This window comes from Oncorhynchus masou, chromosome 27 (assembly GCF_036934945.1).
Source record: "Oncorhynchus masou masou isolate Uvic2021 chromosome 27, UVic_Omas_1.1, whole genome shotgun sequence".
Lineage (NCBI taxonomy): Eukaryota > Metazoa > Chordata > Actinopteri > Salmoniformes > Salmonidae > Oncorhynchus > Oncorhynchus masou.
Window position 1 is genome coordinate 30697906 of NC_088238.1, and position 21486 is coordinate 30719391.

The window sequence follows — 21486 nt, forward strand, 5'->3', positions numbered from 1 at the left end:
TTGGTTGTCATGGATACCTGGGTCACATGCGTGGGTTTCCCCGAAGCCAGCAGCAAAATGATGCGAGCTAGCTAGCTAGCATTGTTACTGCCATTTTCATTCAGATTTCATCAAAAGGCGGTAGCTAAGTTAGCAAGCTATAGCTAGCTACAGATGAACATACATTGAGAATGGGTATAACGCCAACAACATTTGTTGCAAAAGGCTGTGTTTGGGAACGTATTATTCAAGTGAGCTGTCAACCCTTACAAGCCTGAGCTGGAATATCCTTTTTTGTTTTTTATTCATAAAATAGCCGGCGGTATTTGTATTATTTGCCTGACTCTTCAAAGACCTATTAGAAATGAGTATTGAAATCCCAGACGGATTGACGGAGCTGTTGCAAAGCTTTACAGTGGAAGTGTTGAGGAATCAGCCAGGAGACCTTCTGGACTTTGCCTTGCATTATTTCATCCAACTGAAGGAGAATCAGAGAGGATCCGCCTTTGACAATGCCCGAGATTCGGCTAACGGTCGAGCTGGCGATAATGTTAGTAGTGGAAGATCGGTCAATTTTGCCGAGGAGACAATGCAAATTGATTCGGAAAATGAAGAAGAAGAAGATGACGATGAGGAGGAATTCGTAGGTAGCTAACCTCACCGTTCTGCTAGAAAAGTCAGTACTGCCTGTGTGATGCTGCTAACCTTGATAGCTAGCTAGCTCACGACGTTACGGTGGCAGCCACTGAGAAAGTCAAGCTCGCTAACGTTTTGCTACTACTATGCTATAGTTACAGTAGTCAGCCCAGCTGACGTTAGCTACTGACCATTTTACCATGAATCCCTCGTGGACATAATTTTACTTCTGGGTAATAGATGCCAGGCCAAGAAAAGGCAATTGAACTCTAATCTCAAAGGGAAATGGCTATCTAGCTACCATCCCAAAACCTCGAGTAACCCCCATTGTTTACTTTGGCCGGCAGTGGAGCAGAAAGAATGTTCTGAAAGTGTCCGTGACTATCCTGACCTGTGTGAGCATCAGTAGCGTTAGCTAGCTGATTCATTCCATTTTAGCTAGCTAACGTTAGCTGAAAACAACAATCAACAGTGATTTTAGATCAGAATACTCTCTCTATATGTCAAGCCAGAACATGGTTACGTGGTTATATCATAGTAAAATACACCTCATCTTCATGTAACTTTTTTTAAATAGCTCCAGTGATCAACAGATTCTTGAGAAGATCTTCAGGTAAGAAGGTTTGATATTCTAGCTATGTCCTTTGTATGTTGCATCCACCCACTTTTCCACTGTTTTCGACATAGTGACAGGAAATGACATCTGAAGTGTGTGTTTTGATGGGCATAATGATATCCTCTCAGAGGCTGGGACTATTGATCCAGTCAGAGCAGCAATTGGCGCTGTCATCACTATCACATATGTTAATAGTACTGTAGCAGGATCACACAAGTGTCTGTCTGCTAGCCAGAAGGGTTTTCAATGCACACAATACTCAAGTATCAGGAGCTGTCTAGAGTTCAGCTTGTTCACCTATAGAGACATGACAGGCTTAAACAATGCTGTGTGAAATGGGATTACACTGTAGATTATGTGACCACCTTGGTGTGGCTGGAATCACTCTTGGTATCCTGAGTGAAATCTGAAGGAGGCACTCAAGCGTAATGTGGTGACTCTTGCTCCTCTCCACAGTGTGTGCTGAAGCATTCAACCCTGATGAGGAGGAGGAGGACAAAGATCCCAGGGTAAAATCACTTAACCTCCATCACTATGGGGTTGACCTCTAACCTTTAACCTCAAGTTAGCTAATGATGTGATGCCGCTGGTCCACTGCAAACCATCATTGAAGTTTGTGTATTTATCAAGAACAAAAGAACGTTTCAGCATAAGAAGTCAGATGCTGAGTGAAACAGGGAGGGAAGGAGATTAGATGACTGTCTGCACTCTGTACTTGAACCTGATACAGTAGCTATAATAATACATGCTAATTATGGCTCTGCTCTGCTCTCTTCCAGATCACCCATCCTAAAACCGACGAGCAGAGGCACAGACTACAGGAGGCCTGCAAAGACATTCTACTGTTCAAAAATCTAGACCCGGTAAAGTGAAGTGAAGTGGGGTGGAAAGACTATAGGTTAAACAAATGCATCGAGGAAAAGTCAACGAAAACTGTATATGGATGCTGCTGTGTGCCGTGTCACTGAAATATCGCTGTGGTTGTGTTAATAGGAGCAGATGTCCCAGGTACTGGATGCAATGTTTGAGATGTCAGTGGAGGCTGGCGAACACATTATAGACCAGGATGACGATGGGGACAACTTCTATGTTATTGAAAGGTAGGACTTCAGATTCATCAAGGCATTGTAAACAGATGAGACAGTCTATACAGCACTTTTTGATCCCAGGGACCATATCCACAAAGTTTCTCAGAGTAGAAGGGCTGTTCTAGCATCAGTTTTGCCTTTTAGATCATAATGAATATTATTCTATGGCCAGATCCTAGGTCAACACTCCTACTCTGCGATGCTTTGCTGATACTGGCGATGATGGGTCTGGAATCGCATCCCATTTCCTGTATTATGCACTACTATTGGCCAGAGTTGGGTGCGATATAAGATTTTCCCATATAATAAATACTTATGCAATGAATGCATTTATCATTATGATGTTGCCTTCTTTCCCAGAGGGACCTTTGATATCCTGGTGAAAGCAGACAGAGTGGAGCGTGTGGTGGGTTCCTATGACAATCAGGGCAGTTTTGGCGAGCTTGCCCTGATGTACAACACACCCAGGGCTGCCACCATCATCGCTACCTCTGTGGGAGCCCTCTGGTGCATGGTAGGTTTAAGGCTTCAGGGTGAACCAGTGGATTGTCCTGTAGCTGAAATGGATGAGAGGATGTGTAGGTAGGCTGTTACGTACTGTAGGTTTGAATGGTAGACTATGTGTGATGCCTAAAGCAAAACATGCCAACACTCCCTGGGTTGTCTGAAGGCATCAGCCTACTCTCTTGAGATCGTAATCTTAACCATTATGGGACAAAACGGTGAAACTGGCCCCAGATGAGTGTTGAAGCAACTTAATTACTGGAGTAACCATGTAATGTGGTGTTTGGATGAAATGATCTGAGGCCTGTGATGTTGTATGTACTCCAGGACCGACTGACGTTCAGGAGGATCATAGTAAAGAACAACCACAAGAAGAGGAAGATGTACGAGGCTTTCATCGAGTCACTGCCCCTGCTCACATCCCTACAGGTAACAACTGTGATCTCTATAGGTTGTTATTAATAAACCTCTCCGTTTATTTGTTTTCTATTTCACCTTTATTTAACCAGGTAGGCTAGTTGAGAGCAAGTTCTCATTTGCAACTGCGACCTGGCCAAGATAAAGCAAAGCAGTTTGACACATACAACAACACAGAGTTACACATGGAGTAAACAAAACATAGTCAATAATACAGTAGAACAAAAGAAAACAAATGTCTATATAGAGTGAGTGCAAATGAGGTAAGATAAGGGAGTTAAGGCAATAAATAGGCCATGGTGGTGAAGTAATTACAATATGGCAATTAAACACTGGAATGGTAGATGTGCAAAAGATGAATGTGCAAGTAGAGATACTGGGGTGCAAAGGAGCAAGATAAATAAATACAGTATGGGGATGAGGTAGGCAGATAGATGGGCTGTTTACAGATGGGCTATATACAGGTGCAGTGATCTGTGAGCTGCTCTGACAGCTGGTGCTTAAAGCTAGTGAGGGAGATGTGAGTCGCCAGTGTCATGGCGATTTCCTGTATTACCAAATGATGAGAGAGCAAACCACACACCAGTCAGAGTTATTTAAACTTCATCTTTAATTATATGAGCTTCACCATAGCCCTGTGACTAAGATCAATTCAGTATCTATAAATGAATTCTGAGATTGCTTACAAAAGAATACTTAGTATCTTTTACAGCCAAGATACACCCCTCTCAACTCACATGACGAACCACAGATCTTAGGATCTTCACAAAGGGACTTTTACTTGAGAGAGGAGTATCCCATAGCCAGATGGCATTAGCTAGAAATGATCGTTCAGTTTGGTCTCTAAAACGAGATTCTAATCTCGTTCCTGGTACTTCATAGTACCAAAACATTACCTCACTATCTGGAATGCTCTTTAGGCTTTATTGGCCAAAGACATCGTAAATCTCCTCTGTCAGTGCTATCTCATAGAGGCCCATCCCCAGTGGAACACACACACACACAATATTCTAATGCAATACAAAGATTATTTTATAATCTTACAAGCACGAAAACATAATCTTGCAATTTTCCACATCTCCCCATCACATGGTTTAACAGATACATTCACATTGGAAGACACTGTTCAATTCTGACTTCTCCTTTTCTGATATTCTGCATATTACCAGACATGTAAAAGACAAGCATGACCTCTCCCCTCTCTGGGCCCCAAGTGACTTTTCCCTTGAGAAGAAAGGAAAATGCAACTGCCAACAGTATAGTCCAAAAGAAGACATTCTAATGACAAGTATAAAGTAAACAAAACATATTTATCTATGTTACCTAACTAATTCTGATTCAGCTACGACACCAGCTTCAGAGATTTTTGTAGTTCATTCCAGTCATTGGCAGCAGAGAACTGGAAGGAAAGACGAGCGCGTGCTACGAGTGGGTGCTGCTATGGTGACCAGTGAGCTGAGATTAGGCGGGGCTTTACCTAGCAGAGACTTATAGATAACCTGTAGCCAGTGGGTTTGGCAAGGAGTATGAAGCGAGGGCCAACCAACGAGAGCATACAGGTCGCAATGGTGGGTAGTGTATGGGGCTTTGGTGACAAAACGGATGGCACTGTGATAGTCTGCATCCAGTTTGTTGAGTAGAGTGTTGGAGGCTATTTTGTAGATGACATCACCGAAGTCGAGGATCGGTAGGATGGTCAGTTTTACGAGGGTATGTTTGGCAGCATGAGTGAAGGATGCTTTGTTGCGAAATAGGAAGCCAATTCTAGATTTGACTTTGGATTGGAGATATTTGATATGGGTCTGGAAGGAGAGTTTACAGTCTAACCAGACACCTAGGTATTTGTAGTGGTCCACATATTCTAAGTCAGAGCCGTCCAGAGTAGGGATGCTGGATGGGTGGGCAGGTGTGGGCAGTGATCGGTTGAATAGCATGCATTTAGTTTTACTTGTATTTAAGAGCAGTTGGAGGCCACGGAAGGAGAGTTGTATGGCATTGAATCTCATCTGGAGGTTAGTTAACACAGTGTCCAAAGAGGGGCCAGAATTATACCGAATGGTGTCGTCTGCGTGGATGTGTATCAGAGAATCACCAGCAGCAAGAGCAACATCATTGATGTATACAGAGAGAGTCAGAGGTCCGGACAACAGGCCCTCCGATTTGAGGGCCTGTAAGGTGAGGTGCAGTAAGGTTCAGAGCGTTCGATTTGCCTGCTGGGGGGCAAGGAGACCTCCAGCACCGCTAAAACCATTGGCAACTGCGTGCCATTTTCAAGGGATTGTCAAATAAATGACCATTAGTTGAGTGAATAATAATCAGCTCCTGGAGAACAAGTCAGAACTACTAATTTGGGATTATTCCACTCAAAACTGGAACCTCTCAGAGAGGGATGCTGACTGAGTGACACTTGATAATGCATTAGTAGCACAGTCCTAACACTTTGCATTCTATAGTATATACAATGCATAATGGTATACACCATTCAAAAGTTTGGGGTCACTTAGAAATGTTCTTGTTTTTGAAAAGAAAAGCACATTTTCTGTCCATTAAAATAACATCAAATTGATCCGTAGTCATTGGTCATTAGACAATAGTCATTTACAACATTAACAATGTCTAGACTGTATTTCTGACCAATTTGATGTTATTTTAATGGACAAAAAAAGTGTTTTTCTTTTCAAAAACAAGGACATTTCTAAGTGACTCAACTTTTGACCGGTAGTGTGTATCTAAATGTGTTTATCTCCCATCTGTAGAGCATTATAGCAGCTATCACACTGTTCTCTCGTGTCCTGACAGGTCTCTGAGAGGATGTGTGTGGTGGATGTTCTATCCTCCAAGACCTATACTGATGGAGAACAGATTATAGCTCAGGTAATTCTCTCTCTCATTATCCCTGTATTTGGAGAAAGTCCATGTAAAATGTAAGAGGTGCTGCTCAAATGACTAACTAACTGTTGTTGTTCTGCCAGGGGGCCACAGCAAACTGTTTCTACATAGTAGAATCTGGTCAAGTACGAATAACAATGAATACGAGCAAGGTAAGGCTTGCTTCTGGATGCTCTACCGTTATTGAAACCGTTGATACGTAGTCATGGACATGTTAATATGTCTGGAGTTCGTGTCAACAGGTTCGAATGAGCTGAAAGCACCGCTACCGAGCGTGTCAATGGCACAGTTTGTTCTATTGAAAGCACTATATGTCTTGTGTTGTCTGACTGTCTGTCACCCCCAGTTGAAAAAGGAGGAGGGAGAAGGGGTGGAAGAGGAGGTGGAGATTGCCATGTGCACCAGGGGACAGTACTTTGGAGAGCTGGCTCTGGTCACCAACAAGCCCCGGGCTGCTTCAGCGTACGCTGTAGGAAACGTCAAGTGTCTAGGTAAGTAGATAAAGACTGCAATCAGCTGGAGGAGCACTGCACTCCAGGAATTGTATCATTGTCAATACTCGTGCTCTCTAGTCTAGATGATATCCAATTGCCTTGCTTCGTTAGCTGCAGCTGATATGGCTGTCCTTGTGCTTTTGTTTGTGTGTTCTAGTGATGGACGTGCAGGCGTTTGAGCGTCTGCTGGGCCCCTGCATGGACATCATGAAGAGGAACGTCGTCAGCTACGACGAGCAGCTGGCCGCGCTGTTCGGAAGTAACACTGGCATTCACGACAACGACACGGCGTGATAGAATACACTCGGCAAAGACAGCTGAGACGGGATGTTTTTTTATAACAAGGGACTCCTAGACTCTCTTGAGGGGCCAAATACTCCTGGTACTGATCTAGAGGTTTGTTCATACTGCAAACTCATACTTCATATGAGATGAATCCCATTTGTATAGTTTTAGTATTTTGTATGATACATGAACATAGTGGTGTTTGTTAATAACCTTCAGATTCATTCCTGGCCTTATATACAAATGGTACATATGAAGACACACTTCCATCAGGTTTGTCTAATAGATGAATTACGTTACGGCTTTTGATTCAAAATGAAACATTGGGGTCATCTATTGTCCAGCATTGAACCTTCCCTCCCGGAAAAACACTTTAAATAGACGTTGCTATTTTTTCTTGTTGTTGTTGCCTATAAATGTTACCACAAGCATATGAATTCATAATGAAATTAGATTATACTTGATGTTTCTTATCTCCCAAGTGTATTAGCTACTTTTTAGAGTAACATTTTAGTCTGGACAATTTATGTCCTATGAAAACAACAGTTTTTTCCAGAGGAAGAAATCAACACATGGTATATTTCAGTGTATCTTTCACTTGTAGTTGTCAACTTATTTTTGATTAAATTGAACAATGCATATTGTAATTGAAGTTTAATAGTGCTGTAGTCCTGAGTTAAGCATTTATGATCTAGTTGGTAAAGAGCATTAATTAATAGCCAATAATTTGTTAAACTAACGTATTATATTTGTTAAATCAAATGGGACATTGACACAACTTGGTGCTCTGTAGCAAAAACAAAGGCAGTATTTCCTGACGAATCCATGTGAAGTTGGTCTAAACAGAGCCAATTAATTCATGGACTGTGTTGCTTACTTCATTTTTTTCACTAGTTATTGTGTTATAAGCTGTTAATAAATTGTCAGCGGATGTTTCTTAGACACAGTGTCTTTTCCCATGTGATTTTTGATGTATCCGTGGGTGTTTTGGAGAGCTGATTTTGAGCTCAATATTTCGAACAGGTGAAACAGACATAGGGTGTCTTCATAAGGGAAATATCAGATAGGGAAATTCTCTTAGCATTTTGCATATTGCTGCTAGACCTACGTTTGGTACATAGTGTCTTTGGTACAGTCTGTTAAAAAATAAAATATGTGTTGTTTTTGTCATTCATGCACTGCTCTCCTTAATAGCTTCATACCGTATTTGACTTTTTGAACCAGAGATTTCATAAATGTCATTATTCTAACCTGCCAATGCATTTGTCAGATAGATGTTCAACCTTCAATGCAAGTGAATCTCTAAACCAGTTTTATCAGTCAACTGAAAGGATTTATCTTGCCTACCTCTGCACACAATTACTTATGCCAACAACAGGTATCTGCATTCCTTGTTTCGTGGTGTTAATGGTTGTGTTCTGTGTGTAAAAACAGAGTTCAGTTTGTTTCATTGAATCTTTTGTTAAGTTTCCACACCGACACTTGCTTTGCAGTTTCCCCCTTTTTCTTGTTATATTGTTACAATTACGCCTCATTTCCTGAGTAGTTTCAGTATCTTAACTGTTATTTGAATTTCCATTGCAATAAACTTAGGTTTTGTATAAATAATTGAACATTTGCATTTTTTTTACTGTTGGAAAACCTTTTAAAAACGTATCTGGTGTGTGTATCACACAGGTAAAAGCAAACAGCAAATGCATGCATGTTTACAAACCTTTATCAAAGACAGTCTGTGCCTTTATTTTTGACTATGGCTTTGTCTGCCAGTCCTTGACATTGTAGTCAAAACTGTTACCAAACCTCATACAGTATAAAAAAAACTACAATAGCTAGTTGCACGAAGTCGTCCAATTAGAGCCATCTCTGAGAGATGAGGGACATGGATTACAGCCAAAAGGAACAGCGCAAACAAATATGAGGGTGTATTTACTTAGTGAATAACCAATTACCAAGAGAGAAGCCATAGATTGACGTCTGAAGCCACCAATAATGTTTGCGAAAAAGAATAATATTTATCTCTCACTTGATGGCGACTGTTCTGGTGAGTTGCAAAGAAAGTTTATTAGAAATACTGTAGACAGAGTTTATTTCAACGAAATTAATAAATAAATAGCAGAACCTTAAAGGTGCATAGGAAAAAGGCGAAGTTGGGATTGCCTTCTTCAGTTTCGAATGACATGTCAGATCGCACACAAATTTCATTGTTGGCGTTTAGTTTTCTTAACAGCTTGAGCAAGAGACGAATGCATAGGCTCTTTCATTCTTTCATGTCATTGTATACAAATATTAACATTTGCTCCTCGTGACATGTTTTTGTCTTTTCTGCTTCCGCATATAGCTCAAGGTCCAATACTTGTCGATTTTTAAACGGTGTTTTCTGTCAACTCAACACTTCTGTGTTTTGACTAAGCCTTGGCCAAATTAGGTTGCGTTTTCCAAATCAATGGGATCGTGTATTACTATGTAAGCATTTCGTTGTAAACCAAATCACTCGGCAGTAATATAGTTAGCTGTCGATGCCGTGTATAACTATTTGTGAGATATTTTCGTGATTTTAACTTATGCGAGTGAGTTATCGTCCTTTCACGGTATTGAATGAATGAGCGCAAGTGCGCATGCGCGAGGTCCCGACCGTTTATTAACAAGGCCTGCATCACATGACGCTGTTGCGAAATTGAATGGAAAAAGTTATGTCACAAATTTGACTCATTATGATGGTGCGTTGTTTATACAATTATATGAGTGTTACTTTTTCTTGTGATAGCTGCTCTCAATTTCCAACACAAATGTTGACAAATGGCATAGGCGTAATTGGTTCTGCATAACAAAATCCCCCAGCCCCTCATCCTTCCCTTCCTCATCGCACCCCTTTTTTTCCGACTTCAACGCCCCTTTCCAATGTTATACACCAGGGTACACTGTCGCGCGAAAGTCCCGTAAAATCATCCTATTGTCCCGCATTTGGGTATTTTAAATGTGGTCCCCCTAGTAACACATAACAGTTGTATTGTGCTCACATTCAATAACATTGTTAATAAAACGTTAATGAATGAATGAATGGATTGTGTGTTTGTGTCCAGTCAGATGACCTAAAGAAGCATTATAACATGGTGTGGGAAATTAAGAGTCCTCTGAGCAGCAGCAGTAGTATGTTGGATATCCCAGGGCCAGAGGCAGGTAGAGACCAGGGATTGGTCCTGCTCCAGTGTGAAGAACAGCTGCCCTCCTCCCCCGGTTGCCCCACCAGTGACAGCCACATGGAATACGGTAATCATAAGCCAATGTCATGATTATGATGTGATTATAGATGTGCAATGTAGGCTATGCTTTATACAGGTAAATATTATGGTAAATTATTACCATATTTTTTAATTATAAAGCAACTTTTGTACATCATTAAGCAGAGTGATACAAATACATAATTCCTGATTTACTGTGAAGCATCATGCTTTTAGATCTCTGTTCATTCTAGCTATTCTGTTAACATATTTAACCCCTTAAAGGAACTCTGATCTACCTAGTTATTACATTTCTGTAATTTCCCCTTAGATGACCTCCCGGAGCTGGAGGAGGTGGAGGAGGACCAGACAGCCCCCACCGTGTTTCAAGTGGGGGCAGGGGTGTCCCATCAGGAACGTGACGGACACACACAGACTCATACGGCCGGGCCCCTGGACACACACTGGCTCACACAGCTCGCTCACATCGCCACAGGCCCCCAGAGTCCCCTGCTACAGGGTTCCACTCAGGTCATCAGGTAGGGTTGTTCCTGTACTACACACACACACACACACACACACACACACACACACACACACACACACACACACACACACACACACACACACACACCGGCTCCCGTTTTAATACTTCATAACTGTCCATTTCGAACTACCCCAGGTCAACTCCCGTCCACATCTTTGGCACCAGTAGCAACCTCCATTCCTACGCACGGCCTCCCCACACCCGGCCTCCCCTGACCTCCAGCAGCCTGCCCTCTAGAGGCCAACACAGGGAGCGCAGCAGGCGAGTCAGGGTAAGAGCTGTAATTTATTTATTTATTTTATTTAGGCATGTCAGTTAAGAACTAGGCAAGTCAGTTAAGAACAAATTCTTATTTACAATGATGGCCTACCCCGGCCAAACCCAGACGACTGGGCCAATTGTGCGGCCGGATGTGATTCAGCCTGGATTCAAACCAGGGACTGTAGTGCCGCTTCTTGCACCGAGATGTCGTGCCTTAGACCGCTGCGCACGTTATGCTACACTACATTCATGCTGCACTGGTGGCAACACTGGACCAGTGCAGCAAATGCACTGCTTTTACTGAGAATATTAAGTGGATCATCTTTCCCCATGAATTAGAAATATGGAGTTGTTTGAGTGTGAAAGTTATCTAACGAACTAACTGATCCTGCTTTAGTGATAATCCCCTCTGATCTCTCTCCTCTCTACAGGTCAGTAGTGAGTGTGAGTCTGCTGTGTCCTGTCACTCCTCTGTGTCTGATGACGAGGACATGGGCTGGAGCCACTCCTGGCCACCTACTGCTTGGCACTGCTTCCTCAAAGGTACACACATATATATATATTACAAAAGTTAGTACACCCCTCACATTTTTGTAAATATTTGAGTATATCTTTTCATGTGACAACACTGAAGAAATGGCACTTTTCTACAATGTAAAGTAGTGAGTGTACAGCTTGTATAACAGTGTACATTTGCTGTCCCCTCAAAATAACTCAACACACAGCCATTAATGTCTAAACCGCTGGCAACAAAAGTGAGTACACCCCTAAGTGAAAATGTCCAAATTGGGCCCAAAGTGTCAATATTTTGTGTGGCCAACATAATTTTCCAGCACTGCCTTAACCCTCTTGGGCATGGAGTTCACCAGAGCTTCACAGGTTGCCACTGGAGTCCTCTTCCACTCCTCCATGACGACATCACGGAGCTGGTGGATGTTAGAGACCTTGCACTGCTCCACCTTCCGTTTGAGGATGCTCCACAGATGCTCAATAGGGTTTAGGTCTGGAGACATGCTTGGCCGGTCCATCACATTTGCCCTCAGCTTCTTTAACAAGGCAGTGGTCGTCTTGGAGGTGTGTTTGGGGTCGTTATCATGTTGGAATACTGCCCTGCGGCCCATGCTCTGCTTTAGTATGTCACAGTACATGTTGGCATTCATGGTTCCCTCAATGAACTGTAGCTCCCCAGTGCCAGCAGCACTTATGCAGCCCCAGACCATGACACTCCCACCACCATGCTTGACTGTAGGCAAGACACACTTGTCTTTGTACTTCTCACCTGGTTGCCGCCACACACGCTTGACACCATCTGAACCAAATTAGTTTATCTTGGACTCATCAGACCACAGGACATGGTTCCAGTAATCCATGTCCTTAGTCTGCTTGTCTTCGGCAACCTGCTTCCAGGCTTTCTTGTGCATCATCTTTAGAAGAGGCTTCCTTCTGGGACGACAGCCATGCAGACCAATTTGATGCTGTGTACAGCGTATGGTCTGAGCACTGACAGGCTGACCCCACACCCCTTCAACCTCTGCAGCAATGCTGGCAGCACTCATACGTCTATTTCCCAAAGACAACCTCTGGATATGAAGCTGAGCACGTGCACTCAACTTCTTTGGTCGACCATGGCGAGGCCTGTTCTGAGTGGAACCTGTCCAGTTAAACCGCTGTATGGTCTTGGCCACCGTGCTGCTGCTCAGTTTCAGGGTCTTGGGAATCTTCTTATAGCCCAGGCCATCATTATGTAGAGAAGCAATTCTTTTTTTCAGAGCCTCAGAGTTCTTTGCCATGAGGCGCCATGTTGAACTTCCAGTGACCAGTCAGTATGAGGGAGTGTGAGAGCGATGACACCAAATTTAACACACCTGCTCCCCATTCACACCTGAGACCTTGTAACACTAACGAGTCACATGACACCGCGGAGGGAAAATGGCTAATTGGGCCTAATTTGGACATTTTCACTTAGGGGTGTACTCACTTTTGTTGCCAGCGGTTTAGACATTAATGGCTGTGTGTTGAGTTATTTTGAGGGGACAGCAAATGTACACTGTTATACAAGCTATACACTCACTACTTTACATTGTAGAAAAGTGTCATTTCTTCAGTGTTGTCACATGAAAATAAATACTCAAATATTTACAGAAATGTGAGGGGTGTACTCACTTCTGTGATATACTATATATATATATATATATGCACTTATCGGCTTGTTTATTAGCTACGTTATCCCTTTTATGAAAATAGATTGACCCTACAGACAGTGAGTCATGTGACTGTGGCTTGCTATATGAAGCAGGCAGACAGATATCGAGGCATTCAGTTAGAACGAGCAAAACGAGTGACCATATCAACTTTGAGCATGGCATGATCGTCACTGTTAGTATCTCAGAATCGGGCCGCCCTCCTGGGCCTTTCACGCACGACGGTGTCTAAGGTTTACAGAGAATGGTGCCAAAAACATCCAGCCAGCAGCAGCTCTGATGGCGAAAACAGCTTGTTGATGAGAGCGGTTGAAGGAGAATGGCAAGAATCGTGCAAGCTGACAGGTAGACGCAAACAGACCGGGTTCCAATCCTATCAGATAAAAACTAGAAGAAGTGGCTCCAGTGGGCACGTGATCATACTGGACAACTGAGGAGTGGAAACACATCGCCTGGCTCCACGAATCGCGGTTCCTGTTGCGTCTGGCTCGATTTAGCGTAAGCAGCATGAGTTGATGGTCACATCCTGCCTGGTGTCAACAGTACAGGCTGGTGGTGTACTGGTGTAGGGAATGTTTTCCTGGTACACGTTAAATCCCTTGATACCAATTGGGCATGGATTGTACAAGAGTTTCTGACACCTTGTTGAATCCATGCCCGAAAGAATTCAGGATGAACTTAATAAACTGGGCACTGACTGTATATGTCTATGCGATCACTTCCGGGACCGAACACCTGACCGTGTTGTGTAATGACCAGTAATCCATTTTCTATACATTTCTTCCTGTGTCCTCAGGCACTCGTCTGCGGTTCCATAAGGGTTCTAGTGTGGAGTGGCAGGATGCTGAGGAACTGGTGTCAGACGAAGACTCAGATGATGAGGCAGAGGCTATAACCCACCCCCTGAAGGTACAGTACATACTCATTTAGAGGCAATATCACATCCCCTGAAGGTACAATAATGCCTAGCTCAGTGGACTAATGAGTTCCTGAGTAACACAGTTTAACTGAAATTCTTTAATGTGGTCTCCTATCATCTCCTATCTCCCTATGAGCCCCTTGTGAGTAAAGTTCCCCATCAGTAACTCTGTTTTGTCTTGTCCTCAGGGCTATGGTCGTGAGGGCCTGAGGCTGGTGTCCCAGACAGAGAGCCGGGCGTTCGGCCAGTCCGTCCTCAAGCTGACCTTTGACCCAGGTGCCTGTGGGGAGTGTCTTCTGTCCGCTGAGTGTCAGCTGGACCACCCGTTCTACGTCAGAAACAAAGGTAGGAGGCCCGGTGGTGTGTGTGTGACGTATGTAAATTATAAGGTGTATGTGTTTCGTGTGTTTCTCTAATGCGTGTGTGTTCTTGTGGCAGGCTGGTCGTCGTTCTACCCCAGTCTGACCGTGGTGCAGTATGGGATCCCGTGCTATGAGGTGATGGTGGGAGACGTGTGTCTGCCTCCTGGACACAGAGATGCCGTCCACACTGACAACTCCTTGGTGTTCGACACGTTCAGGAGGTGAAACCCCTCAGCGTTAGTTCAATAGCGGCAGTAGTGTCCATTCTGTACTTCACATACCATGTGTGACACGCTGGATTTGAACCGCGGCTCAAGACTGTGTTAGTCCCCCTGAGCTAAAGCCTCTCAGATCTCAGTGTGTGAGTCTTCTTTGTGTTCCTGTGTTGTTCACACCAGTTATGACTTCACTCCCCTGGACTCGTCAGCGGTGTACGTTCTGAGCAGCATGGCCCGGCAGCGTAGGGCCTCCCAGTCCGGCGGGGGCGCCGTCAGCCCCGACCAAGACACACACCGCAACAAGCCAATTAAGAGCCAGCAGGACTCGGGAGCAGCCGGCGGGGCTTCGCCCACAAAGTGCAAGCGGCCAATGAATGCATTCATGCTATTCGCAAAGAAGTTCAGGTTGGAGTACACCCAGATGTACCCTGGGAAGGACAACAGGTGTGTGTGTGGAAGGAAAAATTCCCAAATTCCATGGACTAATCAATCAAGTGAATGTAACACATTATTGTGTGTGTGTGTGTGTGTGTGTGTGCTGCCCTCAGAGCGATCAGTGTGATCCTGGGAGAGAAGTGGAAGAAGATGCGAGGAGAGGAGAGGAGGATGTACACCACGGAGGCCAAGGCTCTGGCTGACGAGCAGAAGAGACTCAACCCTGACTGCTGGAAACGCAAGAGAACCAACTCAGTGAGGAGAGGACACACACACATATCCTAAAAAGCCTCTTGCATGGTGGTCATTTCAATATCAGCCCCTTGGAACTGTACCTAACCTTTCTTCTCTCTTTAACTTGTTCTCCATTACAGGGTTCCCAGGGGAACTAAGAGGCGCAGACACACGAGAGAGGGATGAGGCAGATGACAGGAGAAAATGGAGGGGAAGGCAAACCAAGAAGAGGGGTGTATGGGGGGAGGCAGTACATGCTCATACCAGCTACCACTCCTGAGTTGAGGAAGACACGCACGCACGCACACACACACTTTAGAGCCAGCTACACTTCCTGTGACGTTACTCTACTGTGATTCGGGGGAATGCTTGCTTTCTAAACAAATAGAGATTTATGTAAGAAAAAAAAAAAATATATAGATATATACAGTGTATATAATATACTAACTGTGCTTGAATATAAGATATTTTTTTAATGTCCGACTTGCCTTAATCTTCCAAAGCAAGATTGTATTCTTTTTAAATCATTTTGATTAATTTCAGGTCATTTCATACCTTATAGCTTGAAAAACATGAGCCCATGTGGTGCTGTAGAGTAGAAAAGGGGGAGGTGAAAACTAAACGAGATCAGTCTAGGGAATTTAAAAATGCTTCCGATTATTCTTATGCCTATATTTGTATAACTCAATATATTATTGCACACAAAAAAATCTGATTTTGTACATATATACAGGGGAAGGGAGGGAGGGGTGGGTCGGATATGTGCTTAACCTTGATTCTTCCTGTATTCCAAATTGACACCTACCCCTTAGGCACTTAAAAACAATCTTTTGGTATTTGTTACATTAGTCCATTGTTGATAGCAAAATGTTTGCATGTCAGCAGCTTTCAAGATATTGGACTTTCAAGAAGCAAAGTGTCACTTGCCACATCATAGTTTTTGATTGGACGTTTCCTTTAAAGTAGATCGTATTTATTCACCACGTATCTACACTAGTGTCTAGTGGGTAGGGGTTGGTTTGAAACTGGGCATATCTTACCCGGGGCAAGTGCACTGGGTGTGTGACAAATGAATAGGCCATGTAATAATAATGATGTGTTATATTATAATGATGTTAACATACCTATGGGACGGACATGCATATTCTCACGGCAATTATGCACTACATACACTTTATGTATATGTGTTGTGTACATCTACATGTATATGTAACGTATAATTCAAGTATAGCTATATGCAAGTATAATTTCTGACTCAATCTCAGTTTAACGATCAAGATTGTGAAATTGATTTGATTAGTTTATTTATTTCTCTTCATCAACAATGTACAGGTCCTCCTCAAACTTTTACCCACAATGCTCTTGTATTATAGTATAAATAAAAGCATGGATCTGTTCAAATGTACAGGGCTGTTTATAGTAATCTTATGACTACTGAATAGTCCAAACTTTATACTGTTAAAAAAAGATCAAAACATAAGAAATAAGCATTATCGTTATTTGAACTCAATTATCAACGCAGTAATACACCCCCCCCCCCCGAAAAAAGCGGATGAAAATAAACAGCAGTAATGTTTGTAAATGGCTCGAAAGCCAACTTCATAGTAAAATATCAAATCTAGATGTATAAATACATTTGGCCTTTTGATAGTGGTCAATTATTATTATTTACATAATATGAGATAATAGTATATAATTTCACCTTTCCAACTGATCATCTCTTATTCTACATGTTTAACACCAGTATTTATACAAGTCATCCACAAGAGCGAGAAGAAACATACAGTAGATAGAATATAGGAAGGATATTTTTCCCTTTTAAGTAATTACATACAAATAAGATGTTTCAAAGGGATAGATAGTTAAATCAAGTAACTCAAAAACTTAAACTTTAAGCAAGACAGTGATCACCTATAAAAATAAAAAAAAGAGTACAGAACATTTGGCATTAGTCACAAAGACATAGTATCAAACAGTTTTAAAGTACAACATGAATTACAAAAGGCACAGAATACCAGCCAGTTGCAACGTGTGGTCATACATGACAAACAGTATGTTTTATTCTGATAATTGGATGTGTAATCTCATGTATTTTGTAGCCAGCTAAGCCTATTAATCACAATCCACTAGTGGATAGCTCACGTTGCAAACGACTGGTACAAAAAAAGGCAATATTCTCTCTCGGGATGATTGAGATAGTGAAGGACATAGAGCACAGTGTATTTTCCAGAGTGTGTGGTGCTCCTTGGAGTGTGTGTGTGTATGTGTCTCTGTGTGTGAGAGGTTACATGAGGGACTCCAGGCTCTCTGCTGCAGTGGTGGCCCCCAGGAGAACTGAACCGTTGGTCTCAGGGGACCGTAGGGCCCTCTGGTCTTCCTGGCTGTCCACCAGACTCAACACGGCCCTGTACATGAACTGGTACTGCTCCTAGGAGTGGAGCGGTGAAAGACAGAGTCAGTAAAGGGCTCAGCTCCCCTGAATGAGATGTTATCTCCCCTATATGCAACAAAAGTTTTTTTGGGGGGGAGGGGGGCTCTAAATAATGCAAATTTATCCATGCTTCAATTTTTTTGATGGCGCTTCACCATCTGGCAGTCCGACGAACGAATCTGGGTTCGGCGGATGCCAGGAGAATACCTGCCAGAATGCAACTGTAAAGTTTGGTGCAGGAGGCATAATGGTCTGGGGCTGTTTTTATGGCTTAGGCTTAGTGGAAGGTAAATGCAAGTTTACCCACCTTTTTCAAAAAATGCATTGAAAGTACTGGGAGCGTTACTGTTTTCACCGCGACCGGCAATCAGACTTTACTCACCTTTAATATATTTTTTACAAGTACACACTGGCTACCGGTAGGCCTATTTGAAGTTCATAGTCAATACACATTATAGCCTAGTCTTGTAAGTTGTGTGTTAGGCTGTCCATCCCGTTTTTTTCCAGGACAAGTTTCAGCCTCGTTTTGGGTGTCCTGACGTTTTAGGCTACAAAAAAGGTCAATTTGTCAGCAAGACGCATCAATTATCGTAGACCTAATCAATGGCAATCGCTGGATGTCATGAGGCATACTTGTTGGTGCTGGAAATATTTTTTTGTGGACAAACATGCACAGGTAGCCTACTTTTGAAGTTATTTGTTTGACAAAATTTGATCTGTTGAAAATATCATGACTAGTTGTGTTCATGCCACATTAAAAGTGAACTCATTTTACTGTTTAAATTAAGTCTTTATTATTAGGCCAATGCAAGTGCATGCACTCAATAGAGACTGAATGTCATGGTGTAATTCACACACTGGTGTGTGAGAGCTATTTGTGAGCAGTGTGTGAGTGAGCTAACTATGTATGGTGTGCAGGTGTGTGTGTAAGCTAACTTTGTGAGCTATGTGAGCTGTTTGTGTAAGGTGTGTGTGTGTGTGTGTGCAACCTGGACTCAGGGGTAGGCGTAACATAGTAAACTAAAATCCATCAGACCCAAATGAGTGTGATATGTTCCGTTTGGTATGGTATGTATTCATTTGTGGATGTCCATAATCCATTTCTTATTATATGTTATGAATTATTATTTATATGATATGTTACAAATTATAATTTGTATGATATGTTACGAATTGCATTTCGTACAATATGTTACGAATTTGTGTTTACGTATGATATGTTACAAATTCCAATTTGTTGTGGCTCATGTTAGCGAATTACAATTCATATGATATGTTACGAATTGCAATTAGTACAATATGTTACAAATTGCAATTAGTACAATATATTACGAATTTGCAATATGCATGATATGTTACGAATTACAATTAGTTGTGGCTAATGTTAGCTCGGTGGCTAATTCCAACATTAGCTAGGTTGCTAACATTAGCTAGGCTAGGGGTAAATGGTTAGGTTTAAGGTTAGGTTTAGGAGTTAGGTTAAAGTGTTAAGTTTAGGGTTTGGGTAAGGGTTAGCTAACATGCTAAGTAGTTGCAAAGTAGCTAAAAAAGAAGAAAGTAGTTGCAAAGTTGCTAAAGTTGTCTGTGATGAGATTTGAAAACGCAACCTTAGGGTTGATAGATGTTCACGTTAAACGACCACCCATTCAAACCGACCAACACCTGTCCTTAAGTAACCTTCTGCCTTATGTAACAATCATACTAATTTGAATGCCCCAAATTTTTGTTTATTATGTTACTTCTAGTCTATATAATCAGCCTGGTGTGAGTATGTATGTGTCTATGTTTGAGCTGTGCTATGTTCCCTGGGTTTCTGTGTTGTGTGTGTGCTGTTCCAGGACATACCATGTCGTTGAAGACACCAGGCCTCATGAGGTTAGTCATCCGTGCCACCTGGTACACATCCACAGAGCCCTGCTGCTCCAGCTGCTGTGCCAGGGTGGTGAGGGCACAGAACAGCCCCGCCATCGAGCCACCCAGCCTAACACAGACACAGACAGGGGAAAATATGCTATGTACCAATTACAGAAAACACCCAAGTCTTTGTCTCAAACACAGAATGAACCAACTACTCCTGGAACAAAAAGCACTTTATATGGTGAATCAGTGAAATCAGTTCCCATCAGTGAGTTAACACACTCTTCAAATAAGACTCCTCGCACCCTACCGGCCCTCAGCTGGCCTCCCAACCCCAGAGAACACAGAGGGAACGGAGAAGACTCGAGGAACAGAGGAGAGCAGTGACTCACCGGTCATGCACGACTATGGTTCCTTCTCTCTGTCTGCTGTCCTCTGTGATAATGTTGAGCAGCTGGAAGGTGCCGCTGACAGGGCTGTCTGGGTTGGGCCAGCAGGGGGACATGTACTGACGCACCTCCAGGACATAGTTATCCTGAGGAAAGAGAGAGTGAGGAGTGTGTATGTGTAGACCTCGTTTGTGTGTGGTCCTCATTTGTGTGTGTGTGTGTCTAGTTTGTTCTCTCCCAGCAAGCACATTTGGTTCCTTGGAAGTTGTGGGAACGTATGTTTTTGGTTTCACATTGGTTGTGGGAACAAAGCCAATATGCTTTCTGACCGGTAAAATTGAACGCTTTTTAAACGTTCTGAGAACAGAATTGAAAATGTTGCCTGTTCTGGGAAATTTTATTTTAGTTTGCAGCCAGGGAGGTTCTGAGAGTGTTTTACTTTGGTTCCTTGAAAGTTTCCCTGGAAGGTTTTATTAACCCTCTGAGAAATTAAATTATAGGGTATTTGGAGGTTTTTTAACAACTTCATTAAAAATGTTCACTGAATGTTTCAATAAGAAATGTAATAACACTGCTAGATTATTTTGGGTTCAAAACATGTTTGAACTCCAAGCACAGATAGAACACATGGAAATTAATTTCCCTAGTAGCCCTTTCCTGCAGTCAATCAAATCACCTTCTAGTTGCCTAATGGGTGGAATGTTATTAATATTTTTCATAATTTCATAATTAATAAACATTATTTTTTTTTAAAGAAGAAAAATTTGGTTTCTATGTGAAACGGTTTTGTTACATTTCAGTCTTCTGTGATGTATATATATAGTGGACATTGGGATGCAAACTCAAAATGTTATACATTTCAACAAATACTTTTGTTTCAAAGTAGACTTGCGTAAGACTACCAATAAACACCCTGTGAAACAAGAACTCACTAAGATCAGATGTGGACAATTAGTGTAAATGTAAATGTAGTGGGCGTGGCCAACACACTTAACCAGATAGAGAGAGTTATGTCGATGCTGAGAAAGGAATGTTTACATTTTTAAATAACATTCTTAGAAAGTTCTCTGAATGTTACAAACACTTTCTTCTGTTTTTATGGAACGTTTTCTTCACGTTCTTGGAACAATTTGAGAACATGACTTTAAATAGAACCACGAGGAAACCTGTAGGAAACGTTATGCTGAAGTACTGAAATTCCCACAGAATAACTTGTTTCTTAACGTTCTCTCAACTATCTGAGAACATTCCCAATGCCAAACCAGTTGGAGAACATAACCAACATTGAAATGAAACGTAACCATGTTTGAACTTTTAGGAAATGTTCTGTTAAAGTAATGAAATACCAAGAAAATAATGTTTTTTTTTGTCAAGTTCCTTAAATGTGCCGAGAATGTTTCAAAGGCAAGCAACTATCCTGTGCCATTCCCAGAAAGTTGTGGAAAGGTTGAATGCAAAATAACCACAAGACAGCCATGCTCTCACCAAGCTCTAAAAAACATATAG

General features: G+C 42.3%; 3 protein-coding genes across 5 annotated transcripts in view; 2 read left to right on the plus strand and 1 right to left on the minus strand.

Annotated features, from left to right (window-relative positions):
• On the plus strand, positions 1-8516 carry LOC135515984 (cAMP-dependent protein kinase type II-beta regulatory subunit-like). The gene is made up of 11 exons (XM_064939898.1): positions 1-626; positions 1193-1228; positions 1688-1740; positions 2011-2094; positions 2225-2331; positions 2680-2833; positions 3151-3252; positions 6040-6114; positions 6213-6281; positions 6476-6620; positions 6781-8516. Exons 1-11 carry the CDS (start codon positions 344-346, stop codon positions 6915-6917), a joined length of 1245 nt encoding a protein of 414 aa, XP_064795970.1. The 5' UTR covers positions 1-343; the 3' UTR covers positions 6918-8516.
• Positions 8517-8869: 353 nt separating this feature from the next.
• LOC135515986 (HMG box-containing protein 1-like) lies at positions 8870-16057 on the plus strand. 2 transcript variants are annotated; one of them, XM_064939901.1, is made up of 11 exons: positions 8870-8949; positions 9989-10175; positions 10458-10665; positions 10809-10944; positions 11366-11477; positions 13932-14044; positions 14243-14399; positions 14493-14637; positions 14815-15078; positions 15183-15324; positions 15444-16057. In XM_064939901.1, exons 1-11 carry the CDS (start codon positions 8935-8937, stop codon positions 15459-15461), a joined length of 1497 nt encoding a protein of 498 aa, XP_064795973.1. In that variant the 5' UTR covers positions 8870-8934; the 3' UTR covers positions 15462-16057. The 2 variants fall into 2 exon arrangements, with proteins under 2 accessions (XP_064795973.1, XP_064795974.1); XM_064939902.1 differs by having other exon boundaries at positions 8924-8949; positions 9993-10175.
• Positions 16058-16846: 789 nt separating this feature from the next.
• Positions 16847-21486, minus strand: part of LOC135515985 (receptor-type tyrosine-protein phosphatase zeta-like) — a 47188-nt gene continuing 42548 nt past the window's right edge. For both annotated transcript variants that reach the window (XM_064939900.1, XM_064939899.1), the window contains 3 exons: positions 19984-20126; positions 19580-19715; positions 16847-17731 (listed from right to left, as the gene is read on the minus strand). In XM_064939900.1, coding sequence (XP_064795972.1) covers positions 17588-17731; positions 19580-19715; positions 19984-20126 — 423 coding nt within the window. In that variant the 3' untranslated portion in view covers positions 16847-17587. The remainder of the gene's footprint in view (positions 17732-19579; positions 19716-19983; positions 20127-21486) is intronic.

Coding starts and splice junctions, on each gene's coding strand:
- LOC135515986 (XM_064939901.1), top strand. Junction 11,478..13,931: donor TTGGCACTGCTTCCTCAAAG/GTACACACATAT, acceptor CTGTGTCCTCAG/GCACTCGTCTGCGGTTCCAT. Junction 14,400..14,492: donor GTTCTACGTCAGAAACAAAG/GTAGGAGGCCCG, acceptor TTCTTGTGGCAG/GCTGGTCGTCGTTCTACCCC.
- LOC135515984 (XM_064939898.1), top strand. CDS start 344: ATGAGTATTGAAATCCCAGACGGATTGACGGAGCTGTTGCAAAGCTTT. Junction 1,741..2,010: donor AGGAGGACAAAGATCCCAGG/GTAAAATCACTT, acceptor GCTCTCTTCCAG/ATCACCCATCCTAAAACCGA. Junction 2,834..3,150: donor TGGGAGCCCTCTGGTGCATG/GTAGGTTTAAGG, acceptor TATGTACTCCAG/GACCGACTGACGTTCAGGAG.